We start from the raw sequence: 15,798 nt of genomic DNA, 5'->3' as shown, positions 1-15,798 counted from the left end.
ATATATATATATATATATATATATACATGTATACGACGGGCTTCTTTCAGTTTCCATCTACAAAATCCACTCACAAGGCTTTGGTCAGCCCGAGGCTATAGTAGAAGACATTTACCCAAAGTGCCACGCAGTGGGACTGAACCCAGAACCATGTGGTTGGTAAGCAAGCTACTTACCACACAGCCACTCCCGCACCTTGTTCATTTGTTCATTAATTATGTATTTGTTTTTCTGTGCATGCATGAGTTTGATGAATACGTTATTTAAGGCAGGTCTTTCTTGACACTAACCCATAACCTGTTTTGTAAGTAAGAGGTTATTTATTCCACACAGCTTTGAAGGTATAAAGTGCTCAGATTATTATGCTGATAGGAGAAAATGACAACACAGCCTGCCACATATTCATACAAGCAATTTGAAAATATTAGCAAACACTTTCCTTCTACTGCATCCACTCACAAAGCTTTCATCAACCCAGGTCTATAGTAGAAGACACTTGATCAAGATGTCACACAATGGGATTGAACCCAAACCCACATGGTTGAGAAGCAAACTTTTCAACTACAGTGCTATACATGCACTTATGGCATCATTAACAGATTTAATCCTTTTACATTTGACTATGGCACAAGGAAGCACTTTACCACAGTCAACAGTTATAACAAGTATTACTGAATAACACTGGGTTTTTTTTTTTTTGTTTTCATTATCACTCTGTATAAACGGATACAGTTTTACTACCAGCTGACATCTCAGAGTGCCTTGAGGTTTTGTCAGCATTCCCTACAAAGCCAAGTATTGTATTCAGCTGCTTATATGCCATAGAAATAGACTGGCTTTGGTTTAATGGGCTTTTAGTTTTGTGATAGACTCAGTATATTCATCATGTGCAACTGAAGTAGTATTAGTTCAAAATACCAATCTGTTTATCATACTCATAACATATATTGGTCAATGTCTGATAAACTGCAATTTATCAACAATATATTTGCTTTAAGTATGATACACAGATATATACCCAATGGAATTACACATCCTAAGTAATCCTTGGTGCTTCTTACAGGTCAATGCGAATAACCTGAACCCAGATTATAACTGAGTGCTCATACAGTACCCACCTGGATAATTTATCCCTGTCTACTTATCTAAATATGACTGTATAGATGTGTGTTTGTGTGTATACATATATAACGGTCTATGTGTCATAATTAATGTATATACGCTGTTAGTAGGCCAATTACTGCAGTATTTGTCCTGAGATAACATTCCTTGTGGACCTGCTGTGTTAAGAAAAGCCCAGAAAGGTTGAAATGCATCTGATGCTCTTACTGGTCAATGCTGGGAGGAATTTTTGTCTCTTTCTGATATTGATTGTGTTTTTAACACAGCAAGTCCATAAGAGACTCCTTATTCTCTTGGCATTAAGTTCCCCCTCTCCACTCAAGGTTCATAGTCTTGACAGTTGCATGGCAACCTCACTAATGCTGGTAACATGATAAAAAGCACTCAATACACAGTTAAGTGGGTGGTATTAGGAAGAGCATCCAGCCAAAGAAACCATGTCAAACAGTGTAATTCTTGGGTCTGTCAGATCCTGTCAAATTGTCCAACAGGTGCCATCATGAAACGTGGACATCAAATGTCCAATATTTGTCTCAGGACAAATATTGCAATGATACAGGATATCAGCATCATCATTTAACATCTATCTTCCTTACTGGCATGGGTTCAGCAATTAGACAGGATACAATGAGCCAGAAGATTGTCATGTTTAACATTTGCTTTGGCATAGTTTTTGTGGCAAGGTGCCTTTCCTGACACCAACCGCTTTACAGAGTATGCTGGGTGCTTTTTTTCATGACACCAGCACTAGTGAAGTTGTAGTGAATGGAGAGGTGGAATTATGCCAGGTGTTAAGATGCTAAAGTATGATGGAGGGAGAGGCACAGCTGTCTTGCTATAGAGATGCTCCACATTATATAAGGATGGATAGGAATAGCTGGAAGAGAAAAGATGGTGGTGATGGGGTGTCAGAGCAGCAATATCTAATTAGAAGTTTGCTTTAATTGCATATTCTGGAATTGATGTCTGTCTTCTATGCTAGCAGGGATTGGACAGTTAGGATCCAATGAGCCACAGGATTATGTTGAGCCTGTAAATAGATAAGAAAACAAGATGATAAGCAGAGTGGGAGAGTAGGGACAGAAGACATGTACATTGAAAGAAATGAGTCAGAGATGGCTAGTGAGTGGGGGCAAAGGTGGTAGGGGTGTCAACAGCAGACATGAAGGGTGTTAAAGCTGAGGTATGGCAATCCTAAGACATGTAATGACTAGAAAGTAATGAAGCTAATATGCTTGAATGGATGTGCAAACATTGTGAGAGAAAAATTGAGCACTGAAGGCACAGAAAGGGGTGACGAGTGAAAAATAAAATGGGAAGAGATGATATTGAGAAAAAGGCATGAATATTAAAAGGAAGTGGATGAAAAGAGGATGAAATAAGTGTATGTTCTGCTTTCATATAATTGCAGTAGCTGAATAATGCCATAGGTAGAAGAGTTAGGGAATGTAAGGAAAGCCGAAGGGGACAGATTAGGTGCAGGGCTAGGACCCACTGAATGTATAGACGTGTTGCTTTTGGGACTTTACTTTCACTGCACAGATCAGTCTCTTTAAGCACAATGAATAGCCAATCAAGTCCTTTCTCACCTCTTCTGTGAGGTACAACTTGAGATCAACCTTCAGTACTTTGTCTTATGTCTTCTTCCATGGGTTCTGATCATTTCAAGTGAAGCCCTCATCTATATACATCACATAATCATACTAGTACAGTCTTCTCTCTTGCATACATTTGTTTCATCTTTTTCTCAATTTTTCTCTCAAAATGTTTGCACATCTATTTCAGCATATTATCTTCATTACTTTCTAGTCGTCACATATCCTCTGCATTCAGGGTCCATATCTTACTGCCATGTAATATTGTTTTTCACACATAAATGTCATAAAATCTGCCATTTACTCAGAGAGACCTTTTTGTCACCAAGAGGGGTAATAGTTCTCTGAACGTTCTCCATTCTGATCTTATTCTAGCAACTATGCTTTCAGAATATCCTCCACCATTGCTAAGTAGGTCATCCAAATAACAGAAACTATGTGAGCTCAGTGGTTAGAGCGTTGGGCTCACAACCATGAGGTAGTGAGTTTGATTCCCGGACTGGGCTGCATGTTGTGTTCTTGAACAAGACACTTTTATTTCACACTGCTCCACTTCACTCAGCTATGGAAATGAGTTATGACTTCACTGGCACCAAGCTGTATCAGCCTTTGCCTTTCCCTAAGGCCTCAGGCAGCCCACTTATACATACCTTCCTTCATTGGACACTAAACTCCACTTGCGAAGACCTGTCGAGACAAGCGAAATCGAAATCGAATTAAATTCGACGACTGGCACCCATGCCAATGTTGTCTCCTTCATTGGAAACGAAACTCGGCTTGCAAAGACCTATTGGGGCAAGCGAAAGCGAAACCGTCAATGGCACCTGTGCCCAGCATCGCCTTCCTGGCACTTGTGCCAGATGGCACGTGTAAAGACATTCGAGCGAGATCGTTGCCAGTGCCGCCGAACTGGCTCCTGTGCAGGTGGCACGTAAAATACACCATTTTGAGCGTGGCCATTGCCAGTACCACCTGACTGGCCTTCGTGCCGGTGGCACGTAAAAGCACCTACTACACTCTTGGAGTGGTTGGTGTCAGGAAGGGCATCCAGCTGTAGAAACTCTGCCAAATCAGATTGGAGCCTGGTGTAGCCATCTGGTTTCATCAGTCCTCAGTCAGATCGTCCAACCCATGCTAGCATGGAAAGCAGACGTTAAACGACGATGATGATGAACATCACTGCCGTGGAGAGGGGAGGCTGGTATGCATGGGTGACAGCTGGTCTTCCATAAACAACTTTGCCCAGGCTTGTGCCTTTGAGGGTAACTTTCTAGGTGCAGTTCCATGGTCATTCATGACCAAAGGGGTTCTTGAATCTACTACCTCTATGGAACCTTTGGGGCTTTTGAAAAAATTCATTTTTCATATGTTCTTATTGTTTATTGCTCTTGTGCAATAAACAATAATACTGATAACAGACAAAGTTTGCTTTCTCCATTAACCTTCCTGTGATTCCATTGCACCTCTTGTACTTTTATAGCTTGCACTGGGTACACCATATGGAATTTCTACCTACACCTCTCTCCCATGTCAAGCAGGGCTATTTCCAGAAGAGAGTAGAGTCCTGTCTGTTTTCCTGCTTAGTAAAACTTTGGTCTTTAACTTTTAAGGCCCTGAAGTTGTCCTTCAGTACTTCATACCATACCTTCATAGAACTGTCAGCATCTATTTGCACACAGCAACCAATTCCTCTTATGCCTAACTTCTCTCTCAATACACTAGCACTCTGTTCAACATGTACACTTACATTACACATCTAGTGGAGCATACTATCCCCATTCCTTTCTAACCTTCACATGTCCTCTGCATTCAGGGCCCTTGTCTCACTATTGTGTAGAATTGCTGTCCGTATACATGCATCATACAGTCTTCCTTTCACTCGGAGAGAGAAACCTTTCGTAGCCAACAGAGGTAAAAGCACTCTGAATTTTCTCCATCCTTTTCTTATTCTAACTATTACACTCTCTATACATCCTCCCCATTACTGCTTTGGTCCCCTAGATAGCAGAGATTATCTACTACCTCTAATGAGCCACCAGGGCATTTAAGAGAATCAATTTCCCAAGTATCTGTGATTTTTATGGATCCTGTACATCTTCCACATATAAACACTACTTTCTCTGACAATCTTCCTATTATTCCATTGCACCTCTTGTGTGTCCATGGCTTACATTGGATACACCATATGGAGTTCCTGCCTACACTTTTCCGACAAATTGAGCGCCTACCTGAAGAGGATAGAGTTCTGTCTGATTTCTTGCTTACTAAGACCTTAGTCTTTGCTAAGTTACCGTTAGATTCCAGATTTTGCTTCTACACCAGGAATTTCTCTTCTAGCTCTGATATGGAATCCACTATGAGGGTAAGATCATCAGCATATAGTAGTTCCCAGGGGCTGCCAGTCTTTAATTCCTCTGTTATGGCCTGGAGGACAATGATGAAAAGGAGGGGACTGAGGACTGATGAACCCTTACCTGTACACCAAATTCTTCACTGTTCTCATGATTAACTCTCACCTTACCGACAGCATCTCTGTATATGGCCTGTACAGCTTTCACAAGCCACTCTAGCTTCCTCAGAGCCTACTCTCCGGATCAACAAATGCGAAATATAATGGTTTATTTTAGCTAAGTACTTCTCTTGCAGTTGCTTGACTATGAAAATAGCATCAGTATTTCTCCCTGGGACGAAGCCAAACTACATTTCGTCCTAGTTTTAAATTGCTCTCTTATCGCCTAGAGGACTATGATAAATAGAGGGGAGGGACTGAGAATCAAACCTGTACATATAGTTCATTGCTAACTCTCACCTTATTGAGAGCAGCCCCTGCCTGTCGTTTGTGTGGCTTTCACCAGTCATTCATCTATCCCTAACTTTCTTAGAGATCACCATATCACAGAGCAAGGGACTCAGTCAAAAGTTTCTCCTAGTCAACAAATGCCAAATACAATGGCTTGCTTTTGGTTAAATACTTTTGTTGAAGTTGTCTTACTACAAAAAGTGAATTAGTAGTACTTTTCCCAGGCACAAAATCAAACTGCATCTCATCTAGTTTAATTCTCTTCCTAATTATTTGAGCTACTTTCATGTCCTAGTCTAGTAATTTGATGATAGTTCTGTAATTTCTTCTCTCTAAGGCATCTTCCTCTTTCCTCTGATTCTCACATTGTAGAGCAGAGGTAAACATCTTACTTTCTGCTTCTCCATTTGCTATGTAAACCTGTTGCCTGGCTTCCAGCTGTCTGATATAATTCTCCACTTACTACATCTTTCCAGTTTTTCTGTTCCTGGCTCTTTGCATTTGAGGCACTGTCTACCTCACTGCGCCACCAATGCATCACTCTTGGTTTGACTAGAACTTTGTACCAGCCACAGATTTGCACCATTACCCTCAACTGGTTGTCATGAAGAAACTTCCTGTAAATTTCTGACTGGTATTAGACTCAGATTAGTGAGTATAGGAATGAGGAACAACAGTTGATTATACCAGTTCCAGTGTTACTCTTATTATACCCCCTCCCCTCATGTTTAGTACCTTGTCAGCCCCAGAAGTATGAAAGGCATTTGACTTTGGTAGGATTTAAATTCAGAAGGTAAAAGCCAGATCTAACACCAGGAAGCATTTTGTCCTACACTCTACTGATTCTGCCAGGAAATAATTATAATTTTCGTAATTAAATTTATTAAATTATTTCATGAATTTTGCAAGTTAATGTGTTAGAGTGAGTGCATATCTTTCTTAAGTGCTCATTTATTGTAAATATCTCGATTAGTTTTCTAACATCTGCTCCAGTTGCACATCTCTTGAAGTCCTTTACTGGTTTTAGTCACTAGAATAGGCCCATCCTGGACACCATCATCAAGGGTATATGTACTCAGTTATATCAAGGGTGTGTATATCACCATCATCATCATTTAATGTCCATTTTCCATGCTGGCATGGGTTGGATGGTTTGACAGGAGCTGGTCAGCTGAAGAGCTGCCCAAGCTTCATGTCTGTTTTGGCATGGTTTCTACAGCTGGATGCCCTTACTAACACCAACCACTTTACAGAGTGTACTGGGTGCTTTTACACAGTACCAGTATGGGCACTTTTCGTATGGCCTTAGCACCTACAAGCCTGCAAGATTAAGAATGCTCAGCTGGAGACATGCCTGTATGCAAGGACAGCCACACTTTTACTTAGCTTGACATGTCTCCTCAAGCACAGCAAACCACCAGGGGTCTTGGTCTCCTGTCATTCCCTCTGTGAGGTGCGTCTGAAGATACTTTCTCATCACTTCATCCCATGTCTTCCTGAGTCTACCCTTTAGACATTGAGTTCTCTACACACTTATATCAGTCTCAATCTATTGACCTCGGAAAGATGAAAGTTAGTACCCACCTTCACAAGGTTTGAACTCAAAACCTAAAGAAACATATTTAATAATTTTTATAATTTTTTCTAATCCATTCTAAGTGCTGTTATTTAGCCTTGGGTCAGACCTAATTGAGCAGATCAAAGGATTTCATTTGATCTTGTTTTCAGGAGTAGTGTATCTAGGATTATATCATTGAACAGCCTTCATTTTAAAATGGTATGGCATGATTTGAAGTAGATTCAGCTATTTTTAACACATTGAATGACCCGCAAGAAACTGCATTTACTCCTCCATCCTATAAATTGCAAAAGTTTTATGTACTTCAGTTTTATGCAATGAGCCCCAGTAGCAACTACAGAGGCTGGCAATATGCAGTTCTCAAAAACAACCTTTATCGGCATAACTGAGCTCCTACAGAGCTAAGCATGCATGTGTGTGTATGTATATTTTCTTTTTTTTTTATTCTTTTATTCGTTTCAGTCATTTGACCGCAGCCATGCTGGAGCACCACCTTTGGTCTAACAAATCGACCCCAGGGCTTATTCTTTGTAAGCCTAGTACTTATTCTATCAATCTCTTTTGCTAAACCACTAAGTTATGGAGACGTAAACACCCCAGCATCGGTTGTCAAGCGATAGTGGGGGGACAAACACAAACATATACATATATATATATATGATGGGCTTCTTTCAGTTTCCATCTACCAAATCCACTCACAAGGCTTTGGTCAGCCCGAAGCTAGAGTAGAAAACACCCACCCAAGGTGCTATGCAGTGGGACTGAACCCGGAACCATGTGGTTGGTAAGCACGCTACTTACCACACAGCCACACATGTATATACTCACACAAATGCATTATGCATTAAATTTGTCCCAGAGAAGAGAGCTATAATATACAAAGCATCATTCCCTGAGATAGATGGAGAATAAAGATCTCCAATTTCCCAAATAAACAACTTAATGATAGTGAGAAATCCCTCCTCAAAGAAGCACTCAGACTTTCCCATTAAAAGGAAAGGGTAGAAAGAGAAACCAGGGCAGTTGAAAATTTTACAATGAATCCTAAAGCCTTCTACAAGTTTGCAAAAGGATCTGCTTCAGTGCACTACAAGATAGGGCCAGTTTGAAGATGATGGCTCACTAACTGCAGACTACAGGAGGATAAGTGAAGTGCTAAATAAACAATTCCAAAGTGTCTTCACCTCTCCACTGGAAATATGTAGTGTGCAAGAAAGAAGGCTGCAGATACTTCTTCAGAGTTCTCTTGCATATGGTAGACTTCCTAAAATGTTAAAAGTATAATATGCCCTGTTCATAAAGGAGGATGCAGAGCAGATACTAAAAATTACAGGCCAATATCTCTGACTTCACATCCTAGCAAGGTTATAGTACACATTGTCAGAAGTAAGCTGCTCATGTTCCTGGAAGAAAATAACTTGCTCACTAACACACAACACAGCTTCTGTCTAGGAAGTTAGCTGCCTTACACAGCTATTACAGCATTTTGACTGGTTACTGAAATAGTGTCACAAACTATGTGACCTTGGTATCACCAGAAAACTAGGAGAGTGGCTGCATGACTTTTTAGATGTCAAACAGTTGCAGCCAAAGGTGCTCTTTCAGTCTCTCCCAGTAGATCAACTGTTCCATTGATGCAATCTTCCTGGTGCAGTACTGTTGAACTGTCTCAAGTTCCACTGTTAATTTAACACTGTGCGGTGACCACAGTTGAGAACAATAGTCCAGGTGGCTGAGGACAGATATTCTCTATAGAGCCAGCATAGTTTCCTGGTCCCTTGTTTTGAAAGTTCTTAGAATCCATCTGACCATTCACCTGCTCATTACCACCATCTTGGTGATATGCACATGAAATGCAGCATTGTTGCTCATATCAATCCCCAGATCATGCATCATATTTTGACTCTGGGATTGCTGCTCCCTTTGGTGCAAAGTATTATTTGCAACATGTTATGACAAGCCAGCTGTTAGCAGAAGACTCGAAATTTCCCTGCGTTAAATTGCATGTTTTCTTCAGCCCATTTATGTATAGCATCTAGGTCTTTCTGTAGAAGGTTAGCATCAGAAGGTTCCTTGACTGTTGAAGAAGGCCCCATTGGCTGCCACAGCTTGACTTCTGTCTTTTTAGAAGTCATGTAACTACTCTCTTAGTTTTCCACCAATGCCAAGTCTCTGTAGCTTGTAACATATCCCATGATCAACCTTATCAAAGTCAAGATATATCACATCTACGTTTGAGTGATTCATTAATTGTTTCAACACCCAGCCATAGTGCTGCAAAAGCTGTGTAAGGCAGCTTCTTCCTGAGCAGAAACCATGCTGAGTGTCAGGGAGCAAGTCATTATCTTCCAGAAATGCAATCAGTTTCCTCCTGACAAGGCATTCCATGACTTTACTGACATGGAAGGTTAGGGAGATAGGCCTATAATTTTACGTATAAGACATAGACCTTCCTTTATCTTTCTGGGAAGCCTCCCCATTGCAAGGAAGCTTTAGAAGAGGATCTGTAGTTGTCTTGCTAGAACCCCTTTGCATTTATTTAGGAGAATTGCTGAGAATCAATTAGGGCCTGTGGCTGAGATTAAGCTCATTTCATCAATGGCTGATATTACATCAGTTTCCTCTATTTTGATGTTATCAATAATTGCCATCTCTTTGTGTAGAGTTGTGGTACAAAGAACTTGAGCATAGCTTTTTGCAAGTGTCCCAATGGGATTGTAAAATCACTTTTTGTTGTACATTCAGTGTTTCACTTATCCTCTGGGGTCTGCGGTCTGTGGGCCATTTTCTTCGAACAGTGGTCTTATCTTTTACCATACTGAAGCAGACTTTTGAAAATCTGTAGAAGGCTTTAGGGGTTGTCTTTACATTTTTTACAGCACTGGCTTCTTTCACTGTCCTCTCCTTCCCATGGGAATGTTTGAATTCACTTTCACTTTCAAGCAGTGTTTATTTGAGATAGGATTGTTTGCTATCCTTTAGTGGCCTATTAAATGGGGCCACTATATAAATATGCGCATACACACAAACAAATATGATTGGGCCCTCCATCCAATTCCCTCCTTCCTCAAGACACCCACCACCTATCATTTCCCTAAATGCAGTTCCTCTATGTTAAGACACACCATCCATCACCTCTCTAACTGCAGTTCCTCTTTTATATCATTTTTGTTACTTATCTAGAACCACTTAACTTGTTATCCTTTGTTCATCCATTAATTCTGATCTTCACCCATACTTTCATTGATCACCCCCACCCATTTCTGTACCCTCACCACCACCATACATCTCACCCTCATACACTTGCCTGCCTCTCCTTCCCATCCACTCCTGCTCTCTTTCATCCCATTGTTAAACGTATCATTGTTTCTATTGTACAACCCCACACTAGACATCCCTGACTCCTCCCACTCACTTCTGACACCCCTATCCAGCTCATTACTACCCTCCTTGTACCTAGAAGGTTCACCTTGAAACCATCACCAATCTCCAGCCAAACAGACACTAGAGCACAGGGTACTTCTAGGGCCCATCAGATCCTCTTAAACCATCTGACCTGTGCCAGCATGATGTGTGTGTGTATATGTGTTATATTTCATATCAAATGTAATGGTTATATTTCATGTGATATATAAGTTATATTTCATATCAAACATATTTCTTTACCTTCAGATGACAATCAAGATAAGGCGGTATGGCTAAGACTTCAGAAGAGGTTCTGTTGATCATAAACCATGTTCGCCACAAGAAGATGGATGGTTCACTTTATTTGATGGGGGAGCGACTTGCCTGGATGCAAGTGCACAAAAATTCCTTTAGTATAAGCCATCCATACTCAGACATTAAGGGTGAGAGAAAGCATGACATTATTCTTAATTTTACATTCTTGTCAATTGTTAAGTTTGCAGAAAATGGATTTCACACTTAATTTAATTGTAACAGTATTTAAGAAATGTATTTCTCTAATACCATTAATAGATGAATGCCTAATATAGGAATGTTAGAGAATTAAAATTTAGTTTACTGGAAATTGCTTTTACACTTCATGATTGATATTACTTATAATGTTAAATATCTTTTACTTGTTTCAGTCATTGGACTGTGGCTTTGAAAAGTTTTAATCGGACAAATTAACCCCAGTACTTCTTTTTTTCCAAATTTAGTAATTATTCTGTTGGGCTATTTTACTGAACCCCTAAGTTATGGGGGTGTAAACAAACCAACACTACTTGTCAAGCAGTGAATGTATGTGGAAGGAGAAACTCATGCACAGACACTCACACATATATGCATGCATAAATGAGAAACTTCCATACAGTTTCTGTCCCACCAAATTCACTCACAAAGGCATTGGTCAGTCTAGGGCTATAATAGAAAACACTAGTCCAAAGTTTCCACACATTGGGACTGAACCTAAAACCATGTAGTTTCTTCTTAGTCACAAAAAATAGCAACTACACAAAATCTGAGATGTTCAAGGTGCTATATGAACAGAGATGTTTAGTTTAACCTTTTTGATACCAAACTGCCCAAGATTGCCCTTGGTTTTATGGTACAGACTTTAAAGTGATATAAATTACAATTTCCCATTAAAATTTCTTGTTAATTTATGCTCCAAACACCTTAATAATCATGATATTATTTTACTATATTCTTCATTATTTCTGAAATGAATTGGAAGGAAAATATATTTCAACAGAAATATGGTAATGATACCAAAAGTATGAAACAAAAAAATTGTTTTAAATATATAATTTTGTAATATCAAATTTTTAAAGTGTAATCTTGCAGACAGTTAGTCTTTTCTCTAAAATTGAAAATGATAGTTTCTTGAGTATTTTTAAATAAAAATAAAAATATAGAAGCGCATTTAAATTCTAACTTCAGCAGCAATATTTTAAGAGATTCTTTTTTTTTTTTTTCCTGCTTATCATGTACTTTTCCAGGTTTAATACTGAAGAATATTCTAGGGTTCTGTACCTGCATTTTTCATTCTAGTGTACAATTGTCTAAACTAGGCTTGGTAGATAAAGGACATTACTGCCTTCATTCAGAAATGTAGGTTCCAAGTTCAAACCTAGCCTGACAGTGATTGGAGATGGAATTGACTAAAGTTTTGTATAAATATAAATTTATGCAATCCATGCCAGCATGGAAGATAGACATAAAATGATGATGATATTCTAATGAGGTTAACTATCTGTAAACTTGGTTGTTGGAATTGTTAAAGAAAGCAGTAAAACAAAAAAATGTTAGGTCTAAGGTGTTTTTCTGGTTGTCTAATTAGTGAAGGAGATATACAATTCTAGGCAGTTGGTGGTGGGGTCTGTTATAATAAAGAATACATTTAGTATATTTTGAGTTTCTTTACGATTTTATTTTAATCTAAATTGTTTGTTTTGTTTTGTGGTTTCTCAGTACAAAAAATTTCCCCTGGTTCTAAAGAGAAAGTTCAGCTACAGATTTTGATGCACGATGGCACAGCCAACACGTTCCACTTCAACCATTCACAGGGTCGTGAAGCGCAGATCAGGGACAGAGATGCTATTAAGGAACTTCTCCAGCAATTATTACCACAGTTTCGACAGAAGGTTAACAGTGAGTTGGAGGAGAAAAATAAGTGAGTCTACACAACTATTAACGATGATGTTGTAATTTGTTGAATTAAATAAACAATTATTGGCAATTTCTTTGAAGAAAAGTGGGAGAAGGAGCATAGTTAAATGAATAGACCTTGTAACGTCTTTTGTTTTTTCTTTCACTATGCATGATAACAGTCTTATAGTTTCATAGAGGTGGAGGCGCAATGGCCCAGTGGTTAGGGCAGCGGACACACGGTCATAGGATCGCGGTTTCGATTCCCAGACCGGGCGTTGTGAGTGTTTATTGAGCGAAAACACCTAAAGCTCCACGAGGCTCCGGCAGGGGATGGTGGCGAACCCTGCTGTACTCTTCCACCACAACTTTCTCTCACTCTTACTTCCTGTTTCTGTTGTGCCTGTAATTCAAAGGGTCAGCCTTGTCACACTGTGTCACGCTGAATCTCCCCGAGAACTATGTTAAGGGTACGCGTGTCTGTGGAGTGCTCAGCCACTTGCACGTTAATTTCACGAGCAGGCTGTTCCGTTGATCGGATCGACTGGAACCCTCGACGTTGTAAGCAACGGAGTGCCAACAACAACAAGTTTCTTGGAGATGGGTAGATATGGTGCAAGGTGACAGAATATGTGAAGTGTGTTAGCTTCAGGTGAGAAATAAAACTCATACTCTTAACTTTAATTTTTTTCTATGTTATCTTGTTTTCAGCACAATAGATTTGATCCCAGGATATTACTGGTATTATGCACGCTCCCACTAAGAATCTATAATAAAATCAGGCCTGGTGAGATTTGAACTCTGTTCTTGTGAGGTACTGAACTAGAATTTCTGAATTTGCAAGCTCTGTTTTTGCTGTATTGTGCTTTTTTATATATTTTTTTTTCCTGTAAAGAGGGTTTTATTTCTTTTTTTATATTCATTTATTTATCTTTCAGGCTTTTGCAGGAAGATCCAAAACTCTTTCAGCTCTACAAAGATCTTGTTGTTAGCCAACTGATGTCTGCTGAAGAATTCTGGGCTAACCATTCAGCAGTAAGTCTCTCTCTCTCTCTCTCTCTCTCTCTCTCTCTCTCTCTCTCTCTCTCTCTCTTTTTTTTTTTCTCTCTCTCTCTCTCTCTCTCTGTATGTATGTATATATATATATATATATAAATTATAATAAAAGGGTAAAATTAATTAATAATTTTTCCAAGTAGATCAGTACATTAAAATAACCTTTTTAGGTGAAATTATACAAATATTCTATAATTATAATCAGCTGACCCCTAATTATAATTGTTTATAATTATAGAATATATATATATAAAACGACAAAAGAAATATTGGTTCCAAAAAGTAAAATATTCACCACTTAAAAGTAGATGTTGCATTAGAACATACAAATACTGCAATATTTACTAAGAGAGAAAAACTCTCATATGGTTTTTTGATGTATAGAAGCACGTCATAGCTATTAACAGCAGCAGACAGTCACTGCTGCTTCTGCTGTTGGGACTACCAGGTCACATGATTTCAGTCACTTTTTGGCTTTGTCATTGGTAGACTTCTGACCAATGGAGATAGCAGTAGCTTCTGTGCTAGTGATATACATAGAAATAGAGAGTCCTAACAGACACTGCTGTCACTAAAAGCCAGTAGGCTTGTTAAAAAATAGAGCAACTGAAGTAGTATTAATACCAAACAGTAAAATATTTGCTATTTAGGAGGCAACAGCAATGTTGAAGAAATATTGATGTTGTTATGTGGGCATTCATTACTTTTTAGCTTTACTGCCCCCTATAATTCAATAAAATATAGGTAAGGAAATTTATTCTCAAACGCAGGATAATGCTTCTAAAGTAAACTTTTTTGACCCTCAACGTAAGTTGAATTTAACGTTCAATAAAATATGTTTCAAGTAAACTAGAAGTCGTGTATGATTTCTGTGAGTTTTTATAGTAAACGCTTTTGGAATGGACGACTTTTTACTACAATATATTTCTATTTTGAAATTCTTTTTCAGAAATTTTCCAATTCTAATAATGATAAGAATCAAACTGTTGGTGTTTCTGCTGCTTTTTTAGTAAGTATATTATATATACATATATATGTTTATATACACACATATATATATATAAACACACATACATTCATACTATAAATTAAAAGCAAAATTTTTCTTTATTGAGTCGGACGTTGATCAGTATGATCCCTAATTTGGGCAACAAAATTTATATTTTTAATGCATTTTAATTAAATGTAATGAATGTTTAATGTATTATCACTATTATAGAGTATTTGTGACATAATTATACTGATTTTAGTTTCCATTTTACATCTGTTTGCTTGGACATAACTATTACTTACTTCTGGTCACTTTGTCCCAAACACGACCTTACTCCTGTGACTAGGGAAAGTTGTGTATTACATGCAACTAAATGCATATTTTATTTATCTGTGTATATTTTTATTAAATACTTTTGGTGATTTAAGTAAAATGTGGTTGCATGCATGCATACGTTTATTTATTTATTTACACACAATTTTCTTTCGTGTCTTTGTTTCCAGGCAGATATCAAACCACAGACTGATGGATGTAATGGACTCAGATACAACCTTACACCAGATGTTATAGAATCAATTTTTAAGACTTATCCAATGGGTAAGCCAACTGCTCCTTGGCTATTTATATGTGTATTTTCATTTGATATACATGTGTGTGTGTATATATATATATATATATATATATATATATATATATATATATATACATATATATATATATACATATTTATATATATGCGCATGAGTGGCTGTGTGGTAGGTTCTGGGTTCAGTCCCACTGCGTGGCAACTTGGGCAAGTGTCTTCTACTATAACCTCGGGCTGACCAAAGCCTTGTGAGTAGATTTGGTAGACAGAAACTGGAAGTAGCCTATCATATATATATGCTGAGACCGCCTTCAGTCATGACTGACGATGGGATTGCACCTAGAAAGTTACCCTCCCAGGCACAAGTCCGGACAAGGATGTTTATGGAAGACCAGCAGTCGCCCATGCATACCGGCCTCCCCTCTCCACCAGTGTTATCCAAGGGAAAGGCAAAGGCCGATACAGCTTGGCACC

The 15,798-nt window shown here is 38.5% G+C and overlaps 1 protein-coding gene across 2 annotated transcripts in view; it reads left to right on the top strand.

Annotated features, from left to right (window-relative positions):
* Window positions 1-15,798, top strand: part of LOC106872060 (general transcription factor IIH subunit 1) — a 38,416-nt gene that overhangs the window by 3,239 nt on the left and 19,379 nt on the right. The window contains exons 2-7 of one of the 2 annotated variants that reach the window (XM_014918905.2): window positions 5,994-6,168; window positions 10,769-10,944; window positions 12,515-12,716; window positions 13,630-13,726; window positions 14,697-14,756; window positions 15,242-15,335. In XM_014918905.2, coding sequence (XP_014774391.1) covers window positions 10,791-10,944; window positions 12,515-12,716; window positions 13,630-13,726; window positions 14,697-14,756; window positions 15,242-15,335 — 607 coding nt within the window. In that variant the 5' untranslated portion in view covers window positions 5,994-6,168; window positions 10,769-10,790. The remainder of the gene's footprint in view (window positions 1-5,993; window positions 6,169-10,768; window positions 10,945-12,514; window positions 12,717-13,629; window positions 13,727-14,696; window positions 14,757-15,241; window positions 15,336-15,798) is intronic. The other variant, XM_014918904.2, reaches the window with a different exon arrangement.

Source organism: Octopus bimaculoides, chromosome 13 (assembly GCF_001194135.2).
Source record: "Octopus bimaculoides isolate UCB-OBI-ISO-001 chromosome 13, ASM119413v2, whole genome shotgun sequence".
Lineage (NCBI taxonomy): Eukaryota > Metazoa > Mollusca > Cephalopoda > Octopoda > Octopodidae > Octopus > Octopus bimaculoides.
The sequence above is the reverse complement of the archived record's forward strand: the minus strand, read 5'-3'. Positions and strand labels throughout refer to the sequence as shown.